This window comes from Aricia agestis, chromosome 13 (genome assembly GCF_905147365.1).
Source record: "Aricia agestis chromosome 13, ilAriAges1.1, whole genome shotgun sequence".
NCBI classification, from domain to species: domain Eukaryota; kingdom Metazoa; phylum Arthropoda; class Insecta; order Lepidoptera; family Lycaenidae; genus Aricia; species Aricia agestis.
In genome coordinates, this window is record NC_056418.1 from 9,236,605 (window position 1) to 9,264,349 (window position 27,745).

At 34.8% G+C, this 27,745-nt stretch overlaps 1 protein-coding gene across 3 annotated transcripts in view; it reads left to right on the forward strand.

The window, feature by feature from the left end:
* Window positions 1–19,313, forward strand: part of LOC121733126 (probable WRKY transcription factor protein 1) — a 64,916-nt gene extending 45,603 nt beyond the window's left edge. For 2 of the 3 annotated variants that reach the window (XM_042123287.1, XM_042123286.1), the window contains 3 exons: window positions 370–372; window positions 12,437–12,643; window positions 19,180–19,313. In XM_042123287.1, the coding sequence (XP_041979221.1) occupies window positions 370–372; window positions 12,437–12,643; window positions 19,180–19,227 (258 nt within the window). In that variant the 3' untranslated portion in view covers window positions 19,228–19,313. The remainder of the gene's footprint in view (window positions 1–369; window positions 373–12,436; window positions 12,644–19,179) is intronic. The other variant, XM_042123288.1, reaches the window with a different exon arrangement.
* Window positions 19,314–27,745: the final 8,432 nt, after the last annotated feature.

Sequence of the window (27,745 nt, forward strand, 5' to 3'; positions counted from 1 at the left end):
TAACTACGTAAAGTGTAACACTTTATATTATTAAAATTATTATTAAAAGTAAGTTATATTATTAAAATATGTAGTTAAACGTTTTACATCTTAAACACACCAAGTTCAGAACATAATTGCGTAGATATCTTTTTCTACGTTGTCGATTCGGTGCAAGGTACACGATTTAGAAGGAAGTTAAAATATGAAATACTAGCTTTTGCTCGCGGCTTCGCTCGCGTGGAATTTGAAAATCGCGTAAATTGCAAATATTCCCGTAAGCTCCCTTAGAAACATGATGTTTTTCCAAGACCAAAAGTAGCCTATGTTACTTTTCATCCTTTCAATTAAGTTTATGCCAAAAAACAATACGATTTGTTTCTTCGTTAGAGCGTGAAGGAAGGACAAACAAACAAATAAATAAATAAACATACTTTCCCATTTATAATATTAGTATGGATATACTTAGGAATCATTCATTTACTTTCGTAAAAATCGTATTTTCTCACAACAAAAATGAAATTCTGTGTCAATACTTTAATTATTTTAAACTAATTTAAAAATTATTCAGTATCATTATCAGTACAGGAACTATGTTGTAAATTATTATAATTTAGGCAGAGGCTTATTAAGTCTTTGTACTTGGCACTTGTAAGCATGATGGGTTCATTATAACATCATAAGCATCGCCGGACGTTTTACACCATCGGGGTGCATACGATTCTTCAGAACACAAAATGAAATTTTATTTCAACGATTTCTCAATTGCTTCTCGTGATCACAGAGATCCCAAAACCGGTCAAAGATAAGTTAATAGAAAAATTTCGCGAGAACTTGCAAATGCCGGGATATGATGTTACGCAGGTTGCAATTTACCATTTCTGGACTGATGTAATTGTTTACCTAAATTTTGTCGTAATTTACGTCTCGTATCAATACACGTGTCTTTATTTCTCAATCGCCTTTTCTTTAGATCAATATTTAACTGACGTCTTTTTCTACCGTTTAACGAGGAAGGCGTAGAACATTCACTTGATGCCTCCACTGCCGAAGAAGCATCAATGATGTTGTCTATAGAAGATTTAAAGTTTGAGAGGGACAATATACTCGATGGCCTGTTTGATTTAATAAACTCAAGCAGGTCATAGATTATATGAGATCAAAGTATCTGTTTAATAAAAAAGAATATATAATATTTTGATCTAATACTGATAATGGACGCGGCGGACTTGAAGTGATGAACTGTATTCTGAGGGTGTTGGCGTATTTGTTAATTTGCTGAGATCGACAAATTTTCAAAATCATTTTATATTTCAGACTGAGAGTGAACTGGTGTGACTGGCCTAGAGTATTCAGATCATAGGGACTTATCTTACAAAGTTAACTTATATTCATTTGTCTTCATCGGTGACACATCAAGGTTTTCTATAAGATGTTCAATAATTTCATCCGGCAACACAGTATTTTGCTCGATAAATCTATCACTTATGTTCTGGAAACTTTCAACTTCTTTAAAAAGTCGTTTTGGACTTTCTGAACATGAAAAAACAGTAAAAAATAACAGTAACAAATTAGAAGTCAATTAATATAGCTAACAATAAGAATTAACATAAATAGGTACTCATAAACATAATAAACAATACTAATTTGCAAAAGTATATTGAGACATCTCAATCACAATCGCAACGTAGAAAAAGCTATATGGCAGATAGCCGCTTATGCCGCATAACATGACCCCCGCGCGTCCCGCGTATAGACGACCAGCGGTAGTTATCCGCATCTACATCGTGCAATTTCACAAAACAAGAGTAGATGTCTTCTTTTACGTGACAAAAGTACCAAAAATAAGGTGATATTTGAATTTTTGTTTTTGGTATGTTGTAGAACATGATATTTTAAGCTAGTTTCTACAAAAAAACGAAAAACTCAAAATTGCAGATGACTTTTTTTACTTTGCACCCGTCGATTTGCTGAATTGATTGAGAGGAATTGCTAAATTTGACCATTTTAGCCTCGCAGTACCTTCGGAAATCGGAAGTAAGTATACCACGGGGTATACTGTGGTGGAAAAATCTTACCTTTTGGTACTTAGCTGAAAAAAGGTAGTAAAGCTAAGGTAGATGAAAATGCATCGCCAAAAACTAAAATATCCACAGCCGAACATATTATAACCTCCACCTTTGGAAGTCGGTTAAGTAGTCGGTTAAGAATATTTGAGATTATAATTATTTATTTTTAAAATTTGTTTATCAGCACTGGAACCTAGCATTTTACGCATTTCCACCGGTTCCCATTTCGAGTGCCAGCGCCGGCAGCCGTTGTTTTATATCCCGGCTGCCGGCAGTATACTTACCCGGTTCCCATTACTGATATTTTTGGTAGCCGGCGCGGCGCCGCGACTGCAGTATACTTACCCGGTTCCCATTACTGATATTTTTGGTAGCCGGCGCCGGCAGCGGAGGCACTCCCTATTTTTAAACTTTGAATTGCATTATTAACATTAAGTTCACAATTACAAGGTACACCTAAGATGTTATTTCATAATAAATCCTGTGATTTTAGTTGATAATTAAGATAATTACCTACTTTAGTTTAGTTTCAAACAAAAGAAGTACTTACTTACTTACTAAGAATCTTAATCTGTTATTAGTTTTTATAGTACTTTATTTTTTTATTATTTACTTATAGTTCTTTATTATTAGTTTTTATAGTACTTTATTGGCCAAGTATTGATTCATTTCCTATTATTTTTACTAATAGCGTTTTCGGCATCTGAACTGCCCCGGGGCAATTTATGTTCTTAATTTAAACTTCGGCTGTCGGTGCGGTCCACCCTGCCCCGGGGCAGTTCAGATGCCGAAAACGCTATAATTGTTTGAAGTTTTAATTTGTCTTGTGCCATAACCGATGTCAATAAATGTTTTCATACAAAGTAATTATTTTGTTTTTTATTCAAATCTACAACATTTTTGCTAGCCCTACGGACATAAACCTGACAGTCATAAAAAATAATTAATTACTTGGGAGTTGGGACCAATCGCTAGATGAAAAAAATTTAAAAATTCATATCTATCATATCATAGCCCTAGCATGGCTACCAGTAGAAATGCGAAAGTATGGACAAACTGTGGAGATAAACTTAAGGTAGCGTTCCGATCTTTTTTCGTTCCCAAAAATTCAATTACATTAAAATAAATACTACATATTTTATTACACCAAATTTTTTGTACCTACCCTATGCATTAACAAGTGCAAGTAAAGTGGCAGTTTGCTTAGCAAGAACTTTCAGAACCATTTTCGTTGGGCCACTGCCACTGCAGAGATATAAACGATAGGGCAATATTAGTATCCCAATTCACTTCTTATTATTCGGTTTAATAAGTCTCATTCTGTAAGTTCCTTTCATATACCTCTTGAGTTGATATCATCTTCTAAATTAGTACACAATAATGATTGGGTAGGTTTAAAACTATTTATAATTTAATGTGCTATATTTAGCACATTGGATCAGTTTATCTGACAGAAAAGCTATTACCCTATCGACTGGCAAATTATAAAAATCATAGTTATGGGTTCTCCAAAACATTATCTATTGTTTTATACCACTATCGTATTGCATTTAATATGTATTATCGGATAAAGAATTTAGTATTATTTCAACACATTCCTCAGACAGTGGTATTTACTCCCGGATAACCTCACGAGTCACGACTCGCGGCAACTATAGGCGTAGCGAGCGATTGAAGATGTTACAGGACTTTATAAGTAGATTTAACAAGTTAATATCAGGCTTACGAATAATAATATGCTTATGATTCTTAGATAATTCCTTAAACAATGGGAACTACGGCTGTACGGCTATGTCAATCATCAGGGTCTTTGTACCACGTAACTATGTACTATGGCACTAGACTATAATAGTAAATGAATCTACGTCGAATTCACCACCTTCGTTTACTTATTTTCTTATCTTCACACCATTGCTAAATTTTCCCTGGTTTAGTTCTAATAACTATAATTGGACGCTACCCATTCTGTTTATACGCAAAATAGCGATCGTATATTATCGATCGACTAAAAAAAAATTCACTACTACTAAGATAACTAGCAAAAAAGGCTGCCTTGTATTTCAATAAGTGATCTCATTTCATTGCTAGTACAATGTCCATGGTATCCTTGTTCATTACAAAAATAAAGTTTTAGAAGCATCTGAGAAAATTTCTAACGAAAATTTAAAAGATTTTATTTCACATTTTCTTAGCTCAGCTTTTTGGCTTAGAACATCTTTTGAAAAGATTATTGACTGATTGTAACTGGGATCTTGGAAAGATTATAAAAAATTAAGTTACATTTCCTAATTCTTTCTATTCATAAAAGATTTTTGTGGTATTTAATATTTTCCTGTAGTAGTTCCAGAATTATAGACGCAGAATAAAAAACGAAACAATTTACATTTAATATTAGGTAGTATCCTAATCTTCGATTCATTAATAATAATAAAACCCATTTTTTCAAATACTTTACGAGAGGAAAGTATAACTATTAACTATATACATTCCTGACAACCTTTAAAAGTTTCACCTAGGAATATAAACCTAATTATGTAAATATAATATTATTTACTTTCTTAATTCTTTTTACATCGTTATTAACTGGTTCCAAAATCTTAGCAAAGATATATGGAACAGTACGTATTATTATGGCGAATGGTATAATTTAGTATAATATATTATATACTATAATATTATCTACGAGATTAATGAATCGGTATCGAAGAATATGCGTCCTTTAATTAAATCGATCCTGGTCATATTATAACAATTACTTATTAGGTGATAAACAATTGTTTAAGACAGTGTCGTTATCCTCAATTTTAACGTTTTTAAATTGACACAATACCTTTCTAGTGTCCACAGCTTTAGAGTTTAAATTTTCAATTTTAGTATGAATATTTTGTCACCGATCTAGGTTTCGGTATTATCTAAGAATACAGCTTAGCAGTCAAAAAATAATCTGCAAGGGGAGTAGGTACACCTCTCGATTGCTTTGGTCTCAATTAAGCTATTTATATCAAAAACAGACACTAATAATTATTATTATAGCACGGGGTTACATTTTCACAGGTTTCGATTTAAACGGTATCTTATTCCCGATAGTAAAAGTGTAATACACCACGTCTCGTCATAGAAATAACGTAATCGGCCTGCGTAGTACCTCAATAAATAATTAACGATAGGGTGGCTTGCGCGTCTGCGCTCGAGTTGTCTGCGGCGGCCCGGCGGGGCGCGGCGGGGCGGCTGAGGCGCAGGCCGGTGGGCTCCCGAGGCGCTCGTTCGTGGCGGCGTGTCGGCGCGGCGCGGCGGCGGGCGGGACGGCGCGGCGCTCGTGCTGGTGTCCCGTCATTCGTCTGTTCCTGCGGCTGATCGCCATCACGCCCCGTAGATGGTGCCGATTTCAACGACGTTGGGGCGACCGCAGGTGTGAGATTCAGCACCAGCACGGATTCCTCCAAGAATAAGGACAATATGGTCTGCGCGCGATCAACTTCTTGAACAGGATCATCACGATCTGCCTAAAACCACAATATTTGTAGTTGTATTATCATATTATTTGAACAGCAAAAGCCCTGATATTGGCAGTTACGTATTCGTAATGTACACCAAGTGTCAGTAGAAGTTAAAAAAAAATAATATTATATTCTATAGCAGCAAGGAAACCCCAGTTTCGATAGCTGTGCGTCCGTTTTCAAACAGAAAAAATCTTGATGTTGGCAGTTACATGTCTGTTTCCAAACAGCAAAAGCCGTGAATTATTTGCAGTTGCGTATTCGTAATGTACATGAAAACATGTAATAGGTATAAAAAAATAAATTCTTTAACCGCAAAAACCCCGATTTCGCTAGTTGCGTGTCTGTTTTCGAACAGCAAATTTTTTTAATATAAGTAATATATATATATATATATATATATATATATATATATATATATATATATATATATATATATATTACTTATATTAAAAAAATTTGCTGTTCGAAAACAGACACGCAACTAGCGAAATCGGGGTTTTTGTATATATATATATATATATATATATATATATATATAGATATATATATCTATAGCTATCTATATATATATATATATAAATATATATATAAATATATATATATATATATATATATATATATATATATATATATATATATATATATATATATATATATATATATATATATATATATATATATATATATAAATATATATAGAGATATATATAGAGATATATATAGATATATATATAGATATATAGATATATATATATATATATATATATATATATATAAATATATATAGAATAGAATAGACTATACATATAATATAATTATTGTTTTATAAATTACATAATAATAATATTACATAATAATAATATTAATGTTTTGAGGTCCGAGTCGGTGTGGCGGCCAGTAGGTCCGACATTGTCCGATTTCCTTAGATTTTATGCTGCTCCACCCTTTGCCTTTAGATGTTGTGACATTGGCTTGGTGGAGAGGGGTCACTCAAGCTAGGTGGAGTTTCTAGGGTGTTAAAGAGATATCGTTCTGTGTCGAATGTACCCGCCATGTGGCTTAGGACTTTATCGTTCCTGTCTTTTATAGCCATTTTTATGTTATAATCTTTTATGTGTTCGGTTGACACCTCCGTGGCTCTTTTTATGAAGCTTGCCACAGCGTCTCCATCAGTGTCAGTGTAATAGACACAGGTGTCAGTGTGCCGAGATATGGCTACAACTGCATGAGGAACGCTGTCATGGATTGCCAGCTTTCGGGACTTGGTCTGTATGATGATCACAGAGGGGCTCGTTAATCCCTGAGCTTCATGGATTGTGAGGACGCGAGAGTCCGTTCCCGATCCATAGCCTGTATTAGTGAGGGCTGCTTTCTCCTCTTGTGTGTGGACAAGATACAGGGTACTTAGATCGGTTTTAGGTATTCTCGCTCCTGTATACTTCATTAGCTTTAGGGACCGCACAATTTCCTTCGATGAATAGATGTTATTATACTCCGGACTCCAACGACCTTGGCAGTTGCGTATTCGTAATTTGCATCAAAATATGACAGCAAAAACCCTGAGGTTGGTAGTTGCGTGTCTGTTTTCGAACAGCAAAAGCCCCGACCTTGGCAGTTGCGTATTCGTAATTTGCATCAAAATATGACAGCAAAAACCCTGAGGTTGGTAGTTGCGTGTCTGTTTTCGAACAGCAAAAGCCCCGACCTTGGCAGTTGCGTATTCGTAATTTACCTGAAATATAACAGCGAAAACCCTGAAGTTGGTAGTTGGTAGGTAATATTAGCGGTTGCGTATTCGTAGATATTCTACATTAAATGTAGGTAGATGAAAAATAAATTTCGACGGTACATTTTTATTGCGTAACAGAAGTACTGAAGGAAAACAGAAAACAATATTATCTTAAAAAGTTGCATATTTTTCCTTTTGATATAGTTAATTAATAAAGATATATCAAATAAAAAATAAATCAATAAAGTGAAAATAATGTATTAAAATTGTAATTTATCGTTAAACTAGCTGTCCCGGCAAACGTTGTTTTGCCATAAAATTATTTTCCCTATTTTCCTGCTTTTCTCTTGAAGGTTTTTCTGATTTTTTCTATAGACCTCACGGAGCCCGAGACCTTTCCAACGAATGCAAAACCGTGGAAATCGGTTTGTGCGTTCTGGAGTTATAGCGCCAGGAAGGAAAACCGAAGGAAAATATCGTGATTCTAGTGTTTCGCCATAAAGCAGGGAGAACATTATTTACAATCAAAACTTAAACTATTCTTTATTTTTAAAAACTAAAAGCCCATAAATTCTATCATAGATACGAAACCCGTAAATGTAAATTGTAGATTATAAATACACTAGACATTCCGCGCGGCTTCGCCCGCGTAAATTAGATATCTCACAAACAAATTAGTCCACAAAAAATAGCCTATGATCCTTAACGTAGTGTACTTCTTATCTGTGCCAAATAACATAAAATTGCGCCAGTAGTCCTTTCAAATAATTCCCCCGTTTTTTACACATTTTCCACTATTTCTTCTTTCCTATTCTTAGAGTAATATAGTCTTAGAGTAATAAAATATAGCCTATAGCCATCCTCGATAAATGGGCTATCTAAGACTGAAATAATTTTTCGAACCGGACTAGTAGTTCCTGAGATTAGCGTGTTGAAATTAGCCGTTTCCCCCGTTTTTTCCACATTTTCCTCTATTTCTTCGCTCCTATTAGTCTTAGCGTGAGAAAATATAGCCTATGAAATATAGCCTTCCTCGATAAATGGGCTATCTAACACTGAAAAAATTTTTCAAATAGGGCTAGTAGTTCCTGAGATTAGCGCGTTCGAATAAGCCCTTTCAATTTCCCCCCGTTTTTTCCATACTTTCCTCTATTTCTTCGCACCTATTAGTATTAGCGTGATAAAAAATAGCCTATAGCCTTCCTTGATAAATGTGCTATCTAACACTGAAAGTTTTTTTCAAATCGGAAGAGTAGTTCCTGAGATTAGCGCGTTCAAACAAACAAACTAACAAACTCTTCCGCTTTATAATATAAATTAATTATAGATAATAATCAGAGGTCAGTGATAGAATAATTATAATACATAATATGTTTCTGAACACCTAAAGGTTGACTGGTAGAGAATGCCATTTGGCATTAAGTCCGCCTATGTACTAACATTGTGCAAAAGTATAAACAAATACAATAACTAAATAATAAACCTCCAGAAGCAGAGGCAGGCATCAGTCATCACTCCGTATTAGGATTGTGGTCTCCTTTTGATTTGAGCTTAAGTAAGCGATAAAGCTTATATTGTAATAAATAAAGGATTTTTTAAAGTATTTAAAACGTTTTATTTATAAAAATACTAGCTGTTGCCCGCGACTTCGTCCGCGTGGACTTCAGTTTATAGCGCGCGATGTCAACAAAATTGGTGTCAAAAGCTTTTATAAAAAAACCCTGGTACCCCTTAAATCAATACAGCTGTGCAGTGTGCACACAATAAGTATTTCATTTTTTTATATTAAACTTTATATTTTATGCCAAATTTTAAAGCTTATTTAGCCCTCCAATTACACAACTTTACCCATAAACTATTTATCATTGATAGATTTAAGGTTACGTCACTGCACAGATAAAGTACTGAGTTATTTAATACCGTAGAATAGATATAACAATCGAAAAAAATCGAAACATAAATGTAAGATGATACCACGTCTTATAGAAAGACTTTTGAGCAAGCGTCAGCGCGATGTAGAAGACGCACGGCGCCATCTATTATGAATTGTTGGAACTAACTTAATTTGAACAAATTTACGCATTTTCACCCCCTTACAACCCTTTTTTCCAGTAAAAAAGTAGCCTATGTCCTTTCTCAGGCTTTAGACTATCTGTATACAAAATTTCATTACAATCGGTTCGGAAGTTTTGGCGTTTGGCGTGAAAGCGAGACTGACAGACAGACAGACAGACAGACAGACAGACAGACAGACAGAGATACTTTTGGCGTTTGGCGTGAAAGCGAGACTGACAGACAGACAGACAGACAGAGATACTTTCGCATTTATAATATTAGTATAGATTATGTGCACACTGCATAGCTGTTTTTGGGTATTTTGATTAATTAAGGGCCACGCTACACCGGAAGCACTTACCAGGGTTTTAAAAAGTTTTTAAATTTGACACAAATTTTGTTGACACCACGCGCTATAAACTAAAGTCCACGCGGACGAAGTCGCGGGCAACAGCTAGTATTATACATAAAATATGTTTAAGATTTTTGAAATTTTATTTTAATACACATCCAAGACCCAGGAACATTGAAAACTTTTTGTTCCGCCTGCGGGACTCGAACCCAGGACCCCCGGGACGAGCGCTGGCCACGCGCAATGCGAATTCATTTTCATCGAAATTTTCATGGAAATAAGATATTTTCCCACATCAAAATGTAGCCTATGTCCTTTTTCAGACTCTAGAATAACTGTATACAAAATTTCATTGCAATCGGTTCAGTAGTTTTGGCGTGAAAGCAAGACAGACAGACAGACAGACAGACAGAGATACTTTCGCATTTATAATATTAGTATGGATAGTATGGATAGTATGGATTAGAAATGCAGTAGGAGTTCTACATAAGATAAGATAGATTGATTATTATTATACCAAGTGATAATATTATTAAACATAATATTCTAACGTATTAAAAATTATAAACAAAAACATACTAACTAATAAGTATGATTAGTTCTATGTTACAATAAAGTAAAAAATAAAACGCCATCTGTTGAATCGTATTAGAACTAAAATGTTCATTCCATCGATATATTTCTGGATTTTTTATAATATTATACATAAAATATGTTTAAGATTTTTGAAATTTTATTTTAATACACATCCAAGACCCAGGAACATTGAAAACTTTTTGTTCCGCCTGCGGGACTCGAACCCAGGACCCCCGGGATGAGCGCTGGCCACGCGCAATGCGAATTCATTTTCATCGAAATTTTCATGGAAATAAGATATTTTCCCACATCAAAATGTAGCCTATGTCCTTTCTCAGACTCTAGAATAACTGTATACAAAATTTCATTGCAATCGGTTCAGTAGTTTTGGCGTGAAAGCAAGACAGACAGACAGACAGACAGAGATACTTTCGCATTTATATTATTAGTATGGATTTAAACAAGTATTTGCGTGGTTCCACCTCTTAATTACGCTGAAACCCTTACAACGATGAAGTATGAATATGAGAATTCATTCCCTGAAAAACAATGTATTTCATATTGTTTTTCAGGTAATGAATTCTCATATTTCATACTTCATCTTATAAATTCGAAAGATTGTCTATCTCTATCTATGTGTATGTATGTCTGTTACCTCTTCACGCCCAAACCACTGAACCGATTTTGCTGTTTGGTATGGGGATCTTTGAGACTCGGGAAAGAACTGATAGTAGTTAGGATACTTTTTATCCCGAAATAATTGACGGTTCTCGCTTACGAATTTTGGCTCAATGGAGTAGCGAGTCTCGAGAATCTATAGTAAAGGAGGGGAGGGTGCTATTTTTGTAGTCACTCGAGTGTTATGGAGACCTAGTAGGTTTTGTACATTAGGTAAAGATGATAAAAAAAATAAGAGCGTTTTTTATTTTAGCGGTAGGTTCAGAAACTGCAGCCATTATAAAGTTTTGAAAAAGAAAATATTGTTACGTGCTAGGGTTCGAGGATTTGGAGAGAAAGACCTGCTGACTCTCTTGAAGACTTTATTCACAAACACTAGGTCACACAAAGCACTAGGTCCAAAACACTCAGCACTATCACTGTCCTAGGTCGTAGCCAAGTCGCGACGACTATATATGGGAGTCATTCGCTCCATGATAATGTATGGGGCGCCGATATGGGCCAAAGATCTGTCGCCTTCAAATCGGCTTGTCCTCGGGAGAGTACAAAGGACCATGGCGACGCGAGCAGTTTGTGGGTATCGCACCATCTCAAAAGATGCTGCGTGCCCGCTCGCCGGTAGTGTCCCATGGGACCTTGAAGCTAGAGCCCTCACCGACGTCTACTGGCGTGGCGCAGCGACTCGCGCGGGGGGCAGCAACCCCCTACCGGATACCGTACGTCGGTGGAGGGACCAAGCCAGAGAACGGACCATCGAGCTGTGGGAGGAAAGGTTGCAAGTTTCACTGGTTCACTCACTATTGATCACTTGTTTTCACTCCGAAGTCGTCTCGATGATTGCTCCAAATAAACTGAATTATCGGCCCGACTGTCTGCGACTATTTATACGTGCCGGATCGAATATCAGAATTCTCCGGAATATCCCAGAATAAACCCGATATGCGTAAACAAGTATGGGATATTTCTAGAAAATACTCATAGGTACACCTAACGCCATCTAGTATCGAGTAGGGGATTTATGTTGTCTGTGTTTCCCTGATCAGTTTCGCTGATCCGCCGCTAGATGGACCTGTGTGTCCGTAACAATATATTCAGAAAATTGCTTATTTAGGTAAATTATAAATATATTTTAGACAACGAGAACTAAATCTCTGCGAAGCTTAGTTAAGGAATTATGAAGTTTTATTTTTTTATATTTTAAAATGTCCCTACAGGCTTACCTAACCTTTGAATTGTCAGTGCTTTATATGGAAGCTTCTTTGGGGTATACTAAACATCCCCTATCTTAATCTGACAGATCCGACGACATTTCAATATTTAAAAAAAAAAAATACCCACCACCTGAGAAATCTGATTTCTATACCATGATGACTAGACACATGTCGGAAGCCTATGCAAGCTTAATCTGACACGCTCGAGCTACTCCCGAAATCCCCTCCTCCCCTCCCCAACTACTATTAATAATAATTTATATTATAGTGTTATGTATTATTTTCAGGGCGACGACACACGGCAACCAGGCTACACTACTCCAGGCTCCGATGTTCCTCTAAGCCCCTCGATATCGTTCGTCACATCCCTGAATCCTGCGAGAATGAAAGTCGCCGATGGATACTGCCGAATATGTAGTAGAATAACAAACAGAATATGCCTCGGATGCTCTAAGATGAATACAATTACGTATTACTGCAGCCAAATGTGCCAGGTGAGAAATTTATTATACACTATTTAATCAATACTAATATTATTATCTTTATGCGAAAGTGTGTCTGTCCAATATCTCAGGTATCCTCCAAGAGCGGTGCCGTCGTGTGACGGCCGTGATGCAGCGGTGAATGACATCATTAGAACGTTGTCTATGTGGGCCCGGTATGGCGCGGTTTCCTAGAGAACGGTGCCAATTACCGTTCCCTAGGAAACCGCGACTTATTTCTTACATGGACAACGTTCTAGTGACGTTATTCACCGCTGTTTTGCGGTCTCTGCATGACGGCGCCGCTTTTGAAGGAAACCAGAGCTTAAAACCTCTTCACGCTCAAATTGCTGAACCGATTTTGGTGAAATTTGGTATGTACTTATAGGGTATACTTTGACGCTCCGGAAAGGACATAGAATAGTTTTCATCCCGGAAAAACGTACGATTCCCGCGCGTCAAACGAATTTTGGCAGCTTATTAATTACAATACTAGCTGTTGCCCGCGACTTCGTCCGCGTCAGCAAAATGCGATAAAAAAAAGAAAATGAAATATCTACCTTAAAATTGAGTTCCAAAATTCCACCATAACATACATACTTACATACATACAGAGCGAGTTAAATAAAATCTTTTAAAAAGAGACAAATTTTCCCCTTCTTTAACCAAATAGTAAAAACCGGCTAAGTGCGAGTTGGACTCGCCCATGAAGGGTTTTGCAGCAGCTAAGTATAAGGTTTATTTCTATGAAATTAAAAGGTTTTTGATTTATTTTTATATTTCAGTTAATTTAATGAAAGAAAAGTTAAGGTTTACCATTTACCATTTAAATTGACGTATAAAAAACTACCTGCTGCTGCTAGATCTCGTTCAAACCAATTTTCGTGGTAGTTTTTATAGAAATGTACATCATATCGTCGTATCCTACGAATAAGGGCGCCCTGGTCACTATGGCTTATTATTTTTATTGCAAAATCGAAATCGGCAGCTCATTATCTATAACCTCCAATGTAAAAAATAGTAAAAAGTTAATTTTAATAACCAGTAAATGAAGTTTTAAAAAATGCCACATTTGTTAGCTCTTAAATTCCCCGGCGAAAAAAGCAACAAAGGCTTCAGTGACCGTTTTCTTGGAGTGCGTGAAAGGACGCGCGGGGCGGGGACGAGGCGCTCGCGCTACCACGCCCTTACTCCGCGAACTCGCGTATGCGTCATTGCACTGTTTTTTGTTTAAATTACTTTGTGTTAACCGTAAAAGGGAACACACAGTAAGTATAAAAATTGTTTTACATTCTTAAAAGTTATTACCTGGAAAAAAGACACTATTGTGCCTGTGGCCTTTTTCCACGGAATCGTCTCTTAGTACTAGTACTAGGGAATCGTTTGCCCTAATGGCTTTTGTTGCTTTTTTCTATGTACGAAATTTATTTCTTTAATTTTTCTTTAGTTGAACAGTTATTATTGGAAAAATTATTACATGAATTTGCCTTTCATAAACTAAACATTTCGAAAAGTATATAATTGAAAGTTTATAATGTTTTGTTTTAATTTTGTTAAAAAGCCGCAGTGAACTTTATGGCTTTTTCCGCCGTATAGAAAAATAGTTAAAGGTAGTGTGCTACAAGAATATTAAAATATAAAATAATATTCCACAATATAATTTGAGTTTTTTTTTTTTGTATTTTTAGGTTCTAGAAAACAAAAACAGTCCCCGGTGCTTGAAAGAATTGAAAAAAAGTTTCTATTTTATTAAAAATTTAGGAAAAGAGCTTTTGGTGTATCGAAAGTGAGTGTAACGAAACTTTTTTTGTTACTATTAATTTTTTTGGTTTATTGGACGAACTGTGAGTAACTGAACGTACCCGAAATTTTGAGTACATCTCTTGAGCTGTGCTGATGATGTATCATCGGTCATCACACTCTTGCAAAAGGACACGAGGGATGTCGTATATCGTCTCATAAAAGAATTTAATTTAGAATACAAAATATTAGCGTTATCATGCTAAGCTGATGTTGAAGTAGAATAGGCACCGCTCCGTCATATTGTTACTACTTATAAGCTAAACCAAGAGCCAGAAACAGCCAGAGTTTTCTTTTACTTATAATCATTATGCTATACTCGTACTTTCCCATTATACTTAAAGTATAAATGGGAAAATATGTTTGTTTGTCCTTCCTTCACACCCTAGCGAAGCAACTAATTGACATGATTTTTAGCACATACTAAGTCGAAAGAATGAAGAGTAACAAAGGCTACTTTTGGTTTTGGAAAAACATAATGTTCCTAAAATACTCGTGTTTTACACGATTTTTTGAATTTCACGCGATCGAAGCCGGGGAAAAAAGCTAGTAACTCATATACATGTAGAGGTAAGAACGGCAACCAACTATTATAGAGCTTCGGTCGCAGATACTTTAGGAGGTATCCAGTTTTGAAAGTCTACCACACCTTTGATAAAATTTAAGGTGATTTTTTTTCCTCTCTCTCTCGAATCTCGTCTCCCACTGACGAAGTTGCTCCCTATTGCCAGACAACTTATGCCAGTTACTTCCCACTGCCATACCACCTTAAAGTGGGATTTTAGGGAATAATTAAGGGTGTCTGAGATGAGATTCCTACATTTCCGAAAGAAGTAAGAAAAAAAAGCGCTTTACATTGTATCGAAGGCTAGGTAGACCTTCAAAACTGGATACCTCCTAAACGCGATTGAAATTCTATAGTTGCTGTTTGTTCATACAGGAAAACTTTCAGCTTTTATAAAATGACAAAAACCTGTCTATCGCTGGTTCTTGGATAATCTAATTGTCATAAAAGTTAACCAATATTATAATAGTCAGAGTAACTAATCGTTAGTTATAATGTTATTTGGTAATTTAAAATAACTGGCATAAAACTGTAAAGTCTTATCACGTTATATGTTTTATTTTTACAAGTTGAAGGGAACCAATAGTTATTGTGATTGCTTGAAAGCAATCACAATAACTATTGGTTCTCAACCCTGAAGGGTTAGGAATTAATATTGTAAAACGTTCCATATTATTAATTTTATGTATGTTTTTATCCATATGCCTATTTATATTGTTTTTTTCTGGTTTACGTACCCAAAGGGTAAAGACGGGACCCTATTAATAACGCTTCGATGTCTATCTGTCCGTCCGTCTGTCTCCAGGCTCTATCTCAAGAACTTTTCACAGATTGAGTATATCTTCTGCCACTATAACAATAAATACTGAAAAAAATTAAATTAAATATTTAAGTGGGCTCCCATACAACAAACATGATTTTTTGCTATTTTTTGCTCCATGTCAATAATAGCAACAGGTGAGCTTTGAAATGTTCCGTTGTACTTAAGTATACTTTAATAATAATTGACGACATAATTAAAATAAATTAAAAATTATTACCCTTATACAAAAAAAACACACATTTTTGGCTATTTTTACTGTATAATGGTACGGAACCCTTCGTGCGCGAGTACAACTCGCACTTGGCCGATTTTTCAATGTGGTTTTAAAAAGGAAATTCTTTGATAATGATCACTAAAAAGACACAAATGCTCTTAAGACCCCGTTGTATCCGCACAAAAAAGGCATAACGTTACTTGTGTCTGATGAGACTTATTTTACTCCGCCGAAAAAAGAAATAAGCGACAAATCTACCCGAAATATCAAATTAAACGTCTCATTTAAAATTTCATAGCAACCACTACGTAGTTATGCGATAATTTCATCATTAATTTCTAAAAGTTGTCTAACAATATTTTGAAATAAACACAAAAAACCTTCTCCTGTAAAGTAGGGTTTTTGCAACAGCGCCCTTATTCGTAGGATACGACGATATATATTTTTTAGAATTATTATGTCCCTCCTTTAGAATTTAGAGGGGGGGTACACATTTTACCACTTTGGAAGAGTCTCCCTCGCAAACTATTGAATAGTTTGCGATTAGAAAAAAAAAATGATATTAAAAACCTCAATAATATGATTTTTTAAGACCTATCCATAGACACCCCACACGCATAGATTAGATGAAAAAAAAGTTTTTTTTTCAGTTGTATCAATGGGGACCCCTAAAATGTTTAATAATTTTTGCATTTTTGTATGAAAATCTTAATGCCGTTCACACATTACATATAAGTACTTACCAAGTTTCAATAGTTTCGGAGAAAAGTGGCTGTGACATACGGACGGACGGACAGACAGACAGACATGACGAATATATAAGGGTTCCGTTTTTTGCCATTTGGCTACGGAACCCTAAAAATCAGTCACCAAACTAATTGCCAAACATTTATCTATAAGGATTAAAAAGTTCTGTACAGCATGTTCGGAACCAGGGTGTACTTCAGCGAAATTCTTATTTTTTGGTAGTTTAAGCTTAAAATCCTTTAAAAAAACGTAAAATCACTATATGTTTCCATATAAATTTTAAGGAGTCCTGTCAATTTTTAATGGATTGCATCATCAGATCATCATTTTTGTGAACATGTTACTAAATTCGGGCTACATCTCATACGACAACAAAATAATTTTATAAATCGGTCTACAAACGACGGAGTTGTCCGCGAACCAATATAAAAAAAGTTAAATATGTCCTCCTCCTTTTCGGAAGTCGGTTAAAAAGTAGCCTAAGTTATGCCTTACTACATCAGCTTTGTGCCAAAAAAGTCCCGTCAAAATCGCTCCAGCCATTTCAGAGATTAGCCGGAACAAACAGACAGACAGACAGACAGACATACAGACAAAAATTGTAAAAAAAATTGTTTTGGTGTATATACTCTATACAGGGTGTAACAAAAATAAGTGATAATACTTTAGGGTGTGTACGTGTTCCTTGTAGAGAGTTCACTGTGAAAGTAGCAGCGCTGAAAGACCAAAATTTTTTTTCACTTTTGTATGGGGAAACTCGTGACGCTCGGACCCTTGCCCATACAAAAGTGAAAAAAATTTTTGGTCTTTCAGCGCTGCTACTTTCACAGTGAACTCCCTACAAGGAACACGTACACACCCTAAAGTATTATCACTTATTTTTGTTACACCCTGTATACATTCATATGCATCTAGTAAAAAACGGTTCTTTCAATATTACAGACACTCCAATTTTATTTATATGTATAGATGTATAGATTTACTGATTAATTAGCTGAAAGTAGGTATGATGCAGATACAAATGTAGTGATTTTTTTTCCAATTGATTACATAATATGGGAGTTATTATGACTAATGTTGGTTACATTACACAAAACAAATAAATTCTCTAAATACAGAACTTCCTAAAATAATACATGATAATATAAGTCCTGAAGATCACAACATATTAAATGCAACACACGCACAAATGCTCAACGAAAGATAAACGATATCTATTTCCTCTGACTTTGCGTAGGAGAATAAAATATTGTTCGAAATGACCTTTAACCTTATTAAACTTACCACAGTCATTACACGACTTCACACTTAAAAACTGCCCTTTAATAGGGTTGCCAACCGTACTTTATTATAAAGTATTGTACGTTATAATAAAGTACGCAAAAATACTTTATTTCAACCTAGATGACCTCTTATTACCTATCTCCCAACATAAACCCTCCCTGGGCTTCCACGAATGTTTCAAGACCAAAATAAGTCAAAGCGGTTCAGCCGTTCTCGAGTTTTAAAGAAACTAACAAAGTACAGAATTCATTTTTATTTCTACTTACAGATAATTTTATAAATTGTACTTTATTTTTATACTGTGTACATTTTTTTTTCACCTAAAGTAGCTGATGTACTTTATTTTCAAAAACAAAAAGGTGGCAACCCTATGCCCTTATCACACACGCAGGAAAACAAAAAACCGCACAATACACCAGTCATACAGCCACACTACGAGAACCACAAATTAAATATAATATCAGCAATCATACATTACTCCCGTACAGGAGCCCTAGAGCAATTTTTTTTTATTAAAAGACGAACAACATTTTTATTTGGGAAAAATCTCGAAAGTGGTAGCTAACAGAGATAAAAAGGATTTCATACTTTGACTTGATGGTCCTAAAATATGGACTGTATTATTTGACTAGGGTTCTGTAATCTGTAAATTATAGGGTTCTGTAATCAACAAAATTTGGTTGACTACTGAACCCTAAAACGGAACCCTAACAAGCTGTTCTTTGTATATTGATAGGTTAATAGTTATTATTATTATATAGAGTAACATTGTCATTTGTCTTTTAAATAAAACAGTCCATATTTTAGGATTATCAAGTCAAAGTATGAAATCCTTTCTATCTCTGTTAGCTACCACTTTCGAAATTTTTCGCAAATAAAAATATTGATCGCGTTATCAAAATGAAGCTACTCACAAAAAACTTAGCTTGATAGTTGATAGTAATAAAAAAAAAATTGTTCCAGGGCTCCCATACTATGAATCTTTAGCAATTATGCAAATATTATCTAAATTCTAAACTGTATAATGTATAACCCAAGTATATAATAAAATATGTACCTATTAAGTATGTAGTGACTAGTGCCTTTATAACCATTAACGATGTTTTTGTTTTCAGGAAAAAGAATGGCCTAGTCACATGTTCTACTGTTGGAGATCCATTTGAATTCAAGACTGAAAATATTATTGACAAGAAAATTATTGATCGCTTAAAAATTCTAATTTAGTTTAATATAATTTACATATCTAGTATGTAAGGAAAAATATAACTATATAAATTACGCAGATTCTGGGCCAGGGGGGGCAAATCAGATAGTTTATAAGCTAGGTGCTTATAAAGAATAAAAAATTAATAATTTTTAGTTATAAAAATATTGTATTGCAAACAAATGGCAAAAACTCGTTTTATTATTTTTTATTTTTATACATGAAAGTACTATATACTTAATATACTTAGTAGGGACGTCAACATGATCCAAGGGGGGGGGGGGGCAGCTTCCCCCCCCCCCCCCCCTGCCCCCACCTGCGCTTGCGCTGTGTTTCGCCGAGTGAGTGAGTTTACCGGAGGCCCAATCCCCTACCCTACCCTTTTCCCTTCCCTACCTTCCCCTATTTCCTTCCCTACCCTCCCCTATTACCCTATTCCCTTTTAAAAGGCCGGCAACGCACCTGCAGCTCTTCTGATGCTGCGAGTGTCCATGGGCGACGGAAGTTGCTTTCCATCAGGTGACCCGTTTGCTCGTTTTCCCCTTTCATAAAAAAAAAAGGGGCAAAAAAAAATTAAGTTCACTGTAATTAGTATTAAAAATTATTTAATAAAATAATTTCTGTGAAAAGTGAACAATTATTATCTATGTTTTAAATAGCTTTTTAAAAATTCTTATCCGTTTCTTATTAATAGATAGAAAACATTATTATCTACTTTATCCTCTAAAAGCTAGGCCTTTTATTTGTATTAAATTATCACTGTCATTATTTTACCTATCTACCACAGACATAGATCAAGATAGATACCGCATGTCGCTCCATTTGTATGAAAACGAGCGTGCCACTTTTTTATAGCTACTGTAACGTACCGATGATAAGAAAAGTGCCCATTATCTAGTTAGAAGCCAACGTTTCTATTTGAATTTCTGCAGCTCAATACGGCACATTTAGGCATTTAGGCATTTTTTAAATTCTTATTGACGTCCTATAATTCCGATAGTAGACAAAGAACAGATTTTCGAAAGACGAGCATTGCTTTGCATTGAGCATTGAGCGGAGAAATACCACGTTCTCACAGAAAACCGGCGTGAAACAGCGCTTGCGCTGTGTTTCGCCGAGTGAGTGAGTTTACCGGAGGCCCAATCCCCTACCCTACCCTTTTCCCTTCCCTACCTTCCCCTATTTCCTTCCCTACCCTCCCCTATTACCCTATTCCCTTTTAAAAGGCCGGCAACGCATTGCCCCTTTTTTTTTTTATGAAAGGGGAAAACGAGCAAACGGGTCACCTGATGGAAAGCAACTTCCGTCGCCAATTGACACTCGCAGCATCAGAAGAGCTGCAGGTGCGTTGCCGGCCTTTTAAGAGGGTAATAGGGGAGGGTATGGATGGGAAGGGAAGGGAATAGGGGAGGGTAGGGAAGGGAATAGGGTAGGGGATTGGGCCTCCGGTAAACTCACTCACTCGGCGAAACACAGCGCAAGCGCTGTTTCACGCCGGTTTTCTGTGAGAACGTGGTATTTCTCCGGTAGAGCCGGCCCATTCGTGCCGAAGCATGGCTCTCCCACGTATATTTTAAGCACTCATATTATTTATGTTATGTAAGTACTTGTTATGCAAAAAAACACTAACTACCAAGGTCCAGCATATGGTATGTTCAACTAATAATAACTTTAGAATAATTTGACATACAGACATAAATTAAACGTTGTATTACAGCGTAATTAAAATTCTTTGGATACAGTAAACCAGTGTTTTTCAACCTGTGGGTCGCAACTCCCTGGGGGGTCGCGAAGCTTCTCTAGCGGGGTCGCCAGAAGTCAAAAGAACTTAAAAAAACAATAAAGATTAAAAATATTTATTTACTTATAAGTACTTACTCATAATCAATGTATGTTATACAAACAAAAATAAAGCCTACGACTCATGTTAATGCTTACTTTTGTCCATGAGTAAACTCTATATTTCTCTTTGTAATAATTACTAGCCTCACTTAATATACGGTACTTACTTTCCAAATGTATTGTTTTCGGCAGAGCGAGATTCCCCTAACACAGGTAACTTTACTTAAAAGGGGGTCTCAAACACTGTTATTATATTGTATTTTAAGTTCGTGAATAAAGATTTGTAAAGATTTGTACTTTTGTGCTTACTTACATGCTTTGTAAATTGTAACATGGACGGAACAAAAAGTTTTTCTAAGTTCCTGGGTCATGGATGTATAATATGAAATATATTGTGTACCTATCATATAATAAAAATCTTAAATATATGTATAGTATAAGGGCCTGTTTCACCACTTCCTGAATCCTGATAAGGCTATCCACCAATTAACTTGACAGATCAAGTATGGAGAATCTGTCAAAAAAGTTGTGAATAGCCTATTAGGCACTTTATCAGAAAGTGGTGAAACAGGTCCTAAAAGTATTAAATATATTTCCGTTGTCTGGTACCCGTAACGTCCTTCAGGTACTTACCACGGGGTCAGACTGACGTGGTGTGAAGCGTCCATGGATATTATTATTATATCTTATTTCTTTAAACGAGCAATTCTTGTGTGTGTATATATATATATATATATATATATATATATATATATATATATATATATATATATATATTTTCATCGGATACCGTAGTAGTGGATATATGTACGTTCTGGCTCACTCATAAACCAGTGTAAGAAGATCTCTCTGTTGTGTGTATAATGTATGTGAGTGGCAGAGTTGGGCAAAAACTAATTAGATTAACAATAATTACACAATTACAAATACTTTGTAGTTGTTAATCTGATTACAAATTAATCAGATTGCTGAAGTAATTGTGCACTTGAAGTTAACCAGTAGTTGATTAGAATGTAGTTAGAATAAATTTTAATCTAATTACATTTTAATCAGATTACTTCGTAATTCAAATACATGGAATTACTTTTTTTTTATAGTGATTATTCCTAGCCAAATACCTCTAAACCCAGTCCTAGCCTAGTTTTTCTTCTTCTTTTTTTATTATGGCGGTCTCAGTGAGTTGCCAATGTTAAATTATGAAATGTCAGAGCGATTTTGTATTGACTTTGCTCTTGGATGTACCTATCTAAGGTCAAATTTCATACTACATCCAATTAAATTATGAAAGTACTAAATGTGTAAAAAATTGGACACCCAGACACTTATTATTAATTGTAATGATTTTTTATAATATATTTTTAAAGAACTATTCGATATTTAATTATTATTGAAAAAAAATTTGTTGTAATTTGACTACCTACCGCAGATAAGTTTTTTTTTCAGATACAAGATGATTATGCAGATATTCATGGTTTATCTCAACAGTCCATTAGCAGAATATGCAAAAGAGTAGCAATTAAAGCTACATAAATTAGAGAGATTTCATTTTATTAAAATGCCAAACTCCATGAATGAACAGTAAACCATAACAAGAATTTGAAACTTTTAGATTTCAAAAGTGTTAGTGCCCTAGCGAGATAAGCCTTTTCAAATAATTTCCCACATTTTTTTCACATGCTCCTATTAGTCTTAGCATGATAAAAATATGGCCTACTTATAGCCTTCCTAAATGAATAGGCTATCTAACACTGAAATAATTTTTCAAATCGGACCTGTAGTTCCTGAGATTAGCGCGTTCAATTTCAAATAATTTTCCCCGTTTTTTTCCACATTTTCCTCTATTTCTTCGCTCCTATAAGTGTTAGCGTGATAAAATATAGCCTATAACCAAGTAGTGGATATATGTACGTTCTGGACCACTCATAGACCAATGTAAGAAGATCTCTCTGTTGTGTGTATATGTAATGTGAGTGGTGTTTCATGTTATGTTGGTGGTAGTATAAAAAGGTTGATTTTTAATGATCATGATCAGCGTGAGCAGGTGTAGGTATGTGTGTGTGTACGGCGGCCGCTGCGGCGACGGCTGTGGTGTTGGTGCTGTGACCTCATGAGCGCTGTGTTGGTTGGTCACAGGGGTGGTGTGTGATGATAATGATGTTTTCTTGAATTATTTTAATTAGGCAACCGGAGACTGGTTGTGAGGTATTTTTTATTAATATAGTTTAATGTGTTTTGTGATAAGTGGTTATGGAAGATTCCGTAATGTTGTGCTATATATTCGTGATGTTTTCTTGAATTATTTTAATTAGGCGGCCGGAGACTGGTTGTGAGGTATTTTTTATGTGTTTTGTGATAAGTGGTTATGGAAAATTCCGTAATGTTGCGCTATATATTCTCAGTTTTACGAGGTTGTTTTTAAATGGAATGTTATCAATTATTATTTTATTCATCCTACGCAAAGGAAGCAGGAAAACGATAATGTATCATTTGTATTGTGAGCATACAATATGAAAAACATGGACAGTTTTGATTTATATTGGCTTTGTATGGAAAATGGAAGTTTTCTTATTACATTATCAAAAGGGTATGAAAAGATGATGATGTAGTCATATTGTGTAAAAATATGTTTTGATGTATTAGATAAAAATATATATATATATATATATATATATGTGTTTATGATATTATGTTTGTCGGGGAGTCCTATATTTTTTGAAATTACGTTTGTACTAATATGGAGATTGATATAAGGTATGTTATTGATATTGATGGCTTCCCCCTTAAAAGCGACATATATTATAAAGAGGTTGGGGTGTATGATATGTGGACTGGGGTGGTGCACCTGCACCATATTAAATTACCCATGTGGTTTCTCCATTCGCAGAAAAGTAGGGAAATCGTATTCTGTGAACGTAATGTTCACGGATTACCTTTCCAAAATGTTAACGGGGATATAACCAAGGAAGATTTAGTGGAGCGTTTGCACACCCTAGATCCAAATAAAGAGCATTTATGGGCGTATAAGGGGGGCACAGTGGAAAAAAAATTATTATCAGCATTGGGTTTTAGACATATAAACATCGAAACATTCGGCTGCCCCAAAGTGGAGATGGTGATTGCAGAATTAATACGGTATGGTAATTATCCAAAATTAACAAACTGTAATCGTCATACCAAGTTCTCACCATATTCTGCGTCATCATAGAGAAGTTGTCACTGCAGCGGGGTTGAGGTGGAAGCTTTCGGTATATGGCGAAAGGCCAATGTTGACGTAGTAAAAAAAATATGATACTTATTATTATTAGGATTAAGAAAAAATTGTACTCTATTAATAAAAACATAATTGTGATATGTAAGTATATTATGCAAAGTAGGTTAAAATTGGGGGTGGGCAACTTTAATAAAATGTACTTATTATTAGGATTAAGAAAAAAATTGAAGTCTATTAATAAAACATAATTGTAATACTTATATTATGCTTTCATGAATTATTGTGTATTGAAAGTAGGTTAAAATTGGGGGTGGGTAACTTTAATAAAATGTACTTATTATTAGGATTAAGAAAAAAATTGTACTCTATTAATAAAACATAATTGTAATACTTACTTATATTTATTATGCTTTCAAGAATTATTGTGTATTGAAAGTAGGTTAAAATTGGGGGTGGGTAACTTTAATAAAATGTACTAGGATAAAGATTATTGTAATAATTGTTGTAAAAAAGAAAATAATAAAAAATGTGTAAGCATTGAAAAAAATTATTATTATACCTATCCTTTTTTGTTTTTAATAATTGTATATTGAAAATGATTATTATAATATTGTGTGGGATAGGTTAATGTAGTACGTGTGCTTTTAAAAATATAAAATAATAAAACGTTATTAATTTATTTTGTTTTCTTTATTGATCCAACTAGTTGTATTCAAACCGAACCATTTCACGAGTACTTTATCACCTTTTTTCTTCAACACTTTCTCCACTAGATATACATCGGGATATTTAACTTTTTGTAGTTCTTTTTCATAGAATGAACCCAATATAGGTTGCTTTTGGTCATCTTGCAACTGATAGGTAACTGGGTTGGTGTTATTCACTTTCACAATTTGAAATATTTCCGAACTCCAATTGCCAGTGTATCCTTTGGAAAAACAATATTTATATTTACTAATTCTTACATAATCGTGACATTTAAATTTAGCTTTACCACGAACCTTGATAAAATTGTAAACATTATATATGTCGTAGGATGATTTGATAAATCCGTGTTTTCGCGAAATCCCTAGAATTTTCGCGAAAATTCGATTTATCAAATCATCCTACGATGTCGTAGGATGATTTGATATCAGCCGATTTACTTTTCACCGGTTGAGCCCACGCGTATTTGGAAAAGGTATCAATACACGCTAAAATGTACTTAAAAACCTTGTTATATTTTGAATACTTTTGCATATCTATCAAATCAATCTGCCAGGTATCATCGAGACCTTTTTGTACGAATCGTCTCCTTGGAAACTTTTTGTTAGCATTCTTATGAATTTCCTTAACGACCTGCCATTTTAAACTCATAATATTTTTATTATACTACTTTATAACTAGGTTTTAGAGTGTCGTCGTCGGTTAATTGGTTAAATTATGTGATGGATCTTCTTCAGGCTTGTAGACGTTTTTCTTCTTGGGATTTTGTGCTGTTTGAGATTTGGAATTGACTTCCTTAGAGGTCTTGAAGTTTTTACGTGAGGACAACGATGATGACGACAACGACGATGATGACGAGGACGTTGATAATGATGATTCTTGAGGATTATTAGATGTCTTTTTGGGATTTTTATTTATTTGAGGTTTAGAATTCACTTCCGGTGGGGTTTTTAAATTTTTTCGTAATATTTCTTGAAAATGATTGACCTTCGCTGTGATGTCCTCACACTGTTGATTGAGTTTTTTAATTTTAGACAAACAAAAGACTGTGGCCTCATCCAATTGAGCTTTTATAATCACATCGTTTTTTTGTATACCTTTACTAACATTTCTTAAGAGTCGTTTTTTAAAGTCCACTTGTCTACTATCGAAACGTAAAGTTTTTATTATAGATATAGACTCAACTTGGCATGTAAATGACGTCCAAACTTATTGATAGACATAATGGGCATTGTCCAAAAAAAATCACATGCACTTTTTATATTTTTTTTAGTTAAAATAGGGTATTTTTAAAATATAAATTAAATAATTTTGAAATTCATTGGCTAGTTTTTTCTCAATAAATTTTTAAAGTTTCGCTCTGACGTCATCATCGGCGGCCAATAATTGACCTCTGCAGTATGTTTTTTTCCTTTCAATCTTATTTATAATGGCTGGTTCGTCAAATGCAAGTTCTCATTATGTGAAAGCTGATACGAGAAGCTTACCAAAAGTTTGAAACGTCATGTTGGTCGCTAATTTAACGCCATTGAAGGTCAAACAAAGGTTAAACATATTTATTCAAAAATATAAGTAACTAATGGGTATTTTTTTCGTTTATATACAGAAAAACGATCACTGACCTTATTCCTCGAAATGTTTTTGTAATGAGCAAAATTAAAAAAAAATGGACAATCCCCATTATAATAAAGATGTGATTAAATTTATTTTTTTATATACACTCAATGGGGAGTATAATTAACAACTAGAGGGTTGGTTATTGGTGGGGTGGTTCTATTATATTGGCTTCCACTAGTTCTTCAATTATTGCAATAATCTCATTACCATGAATGGTGTTTCCAGCGTTTTGGGAAGCTATGAGTAAACGTAATCGATCCACAAGTTCATTGGGATCGTCCCAATATTTGAAGTCTGTATTAGGATAGTACTTTTTAAGTGAGAGGTCTGTAATTGATGATGGTGGTAACGAGGATAATGATGACGAGTTCACTAAGCATCCTCGTCCAATGGGTGCGGACGAGGAGAGGCTTTTTATATATTTAGTATATTTGAAACTCTTATCGCCCTGTATCTGACCATATTTCGAGAAATTACGTCGGTGTGCGTTTGTCATTGTAATTATTTTATAGTAGTTGCGACTATCCTCGGCTTCAATGAGATGGGTGTTGGGTTCTTTCTTGAACTGCAAGAGCTCCATCAACCCCGGTGTATATTGAAATTTTTCGTTTTGTACAGTGAAATGCTCTTTACCCAATTTGAGAAAACTATCACCCACGCAATATCCTTCGGGAGTAAAGTAAACACCAAACGGTACTTTTTTTATCTTATTGATAACATTGTTATCTATATAGGCTTTTGCTAAGCGGTGGATGTCTTCTTCTTCTTCTTCTTCATATTTAGATAATTCTTTTGAATCATCCTCAATATTTTCACGCTTTATCAAACTATCAGCATCTTCAAAATCATCAGTATCATCACTAGCATCACCATCATCATCATCATCATCCGTGAATTGCTTACTGGTGGATAAATTCACACCATCCTGCACGTCCTGTTGCTGTGTCTTAACTGATTTTCTCTTACTTTTGTTTTCTTTACGGTTGTTGGTGGTGTTATTTATTTGAATTTCATTGAGAAGAGTGTTCAAGGGTTGTGTGATTGGTTGAAATGTTTCTTGCAGGCTCGATGTGAGCTCAGCTCTGCTCTCATTTAATGACTT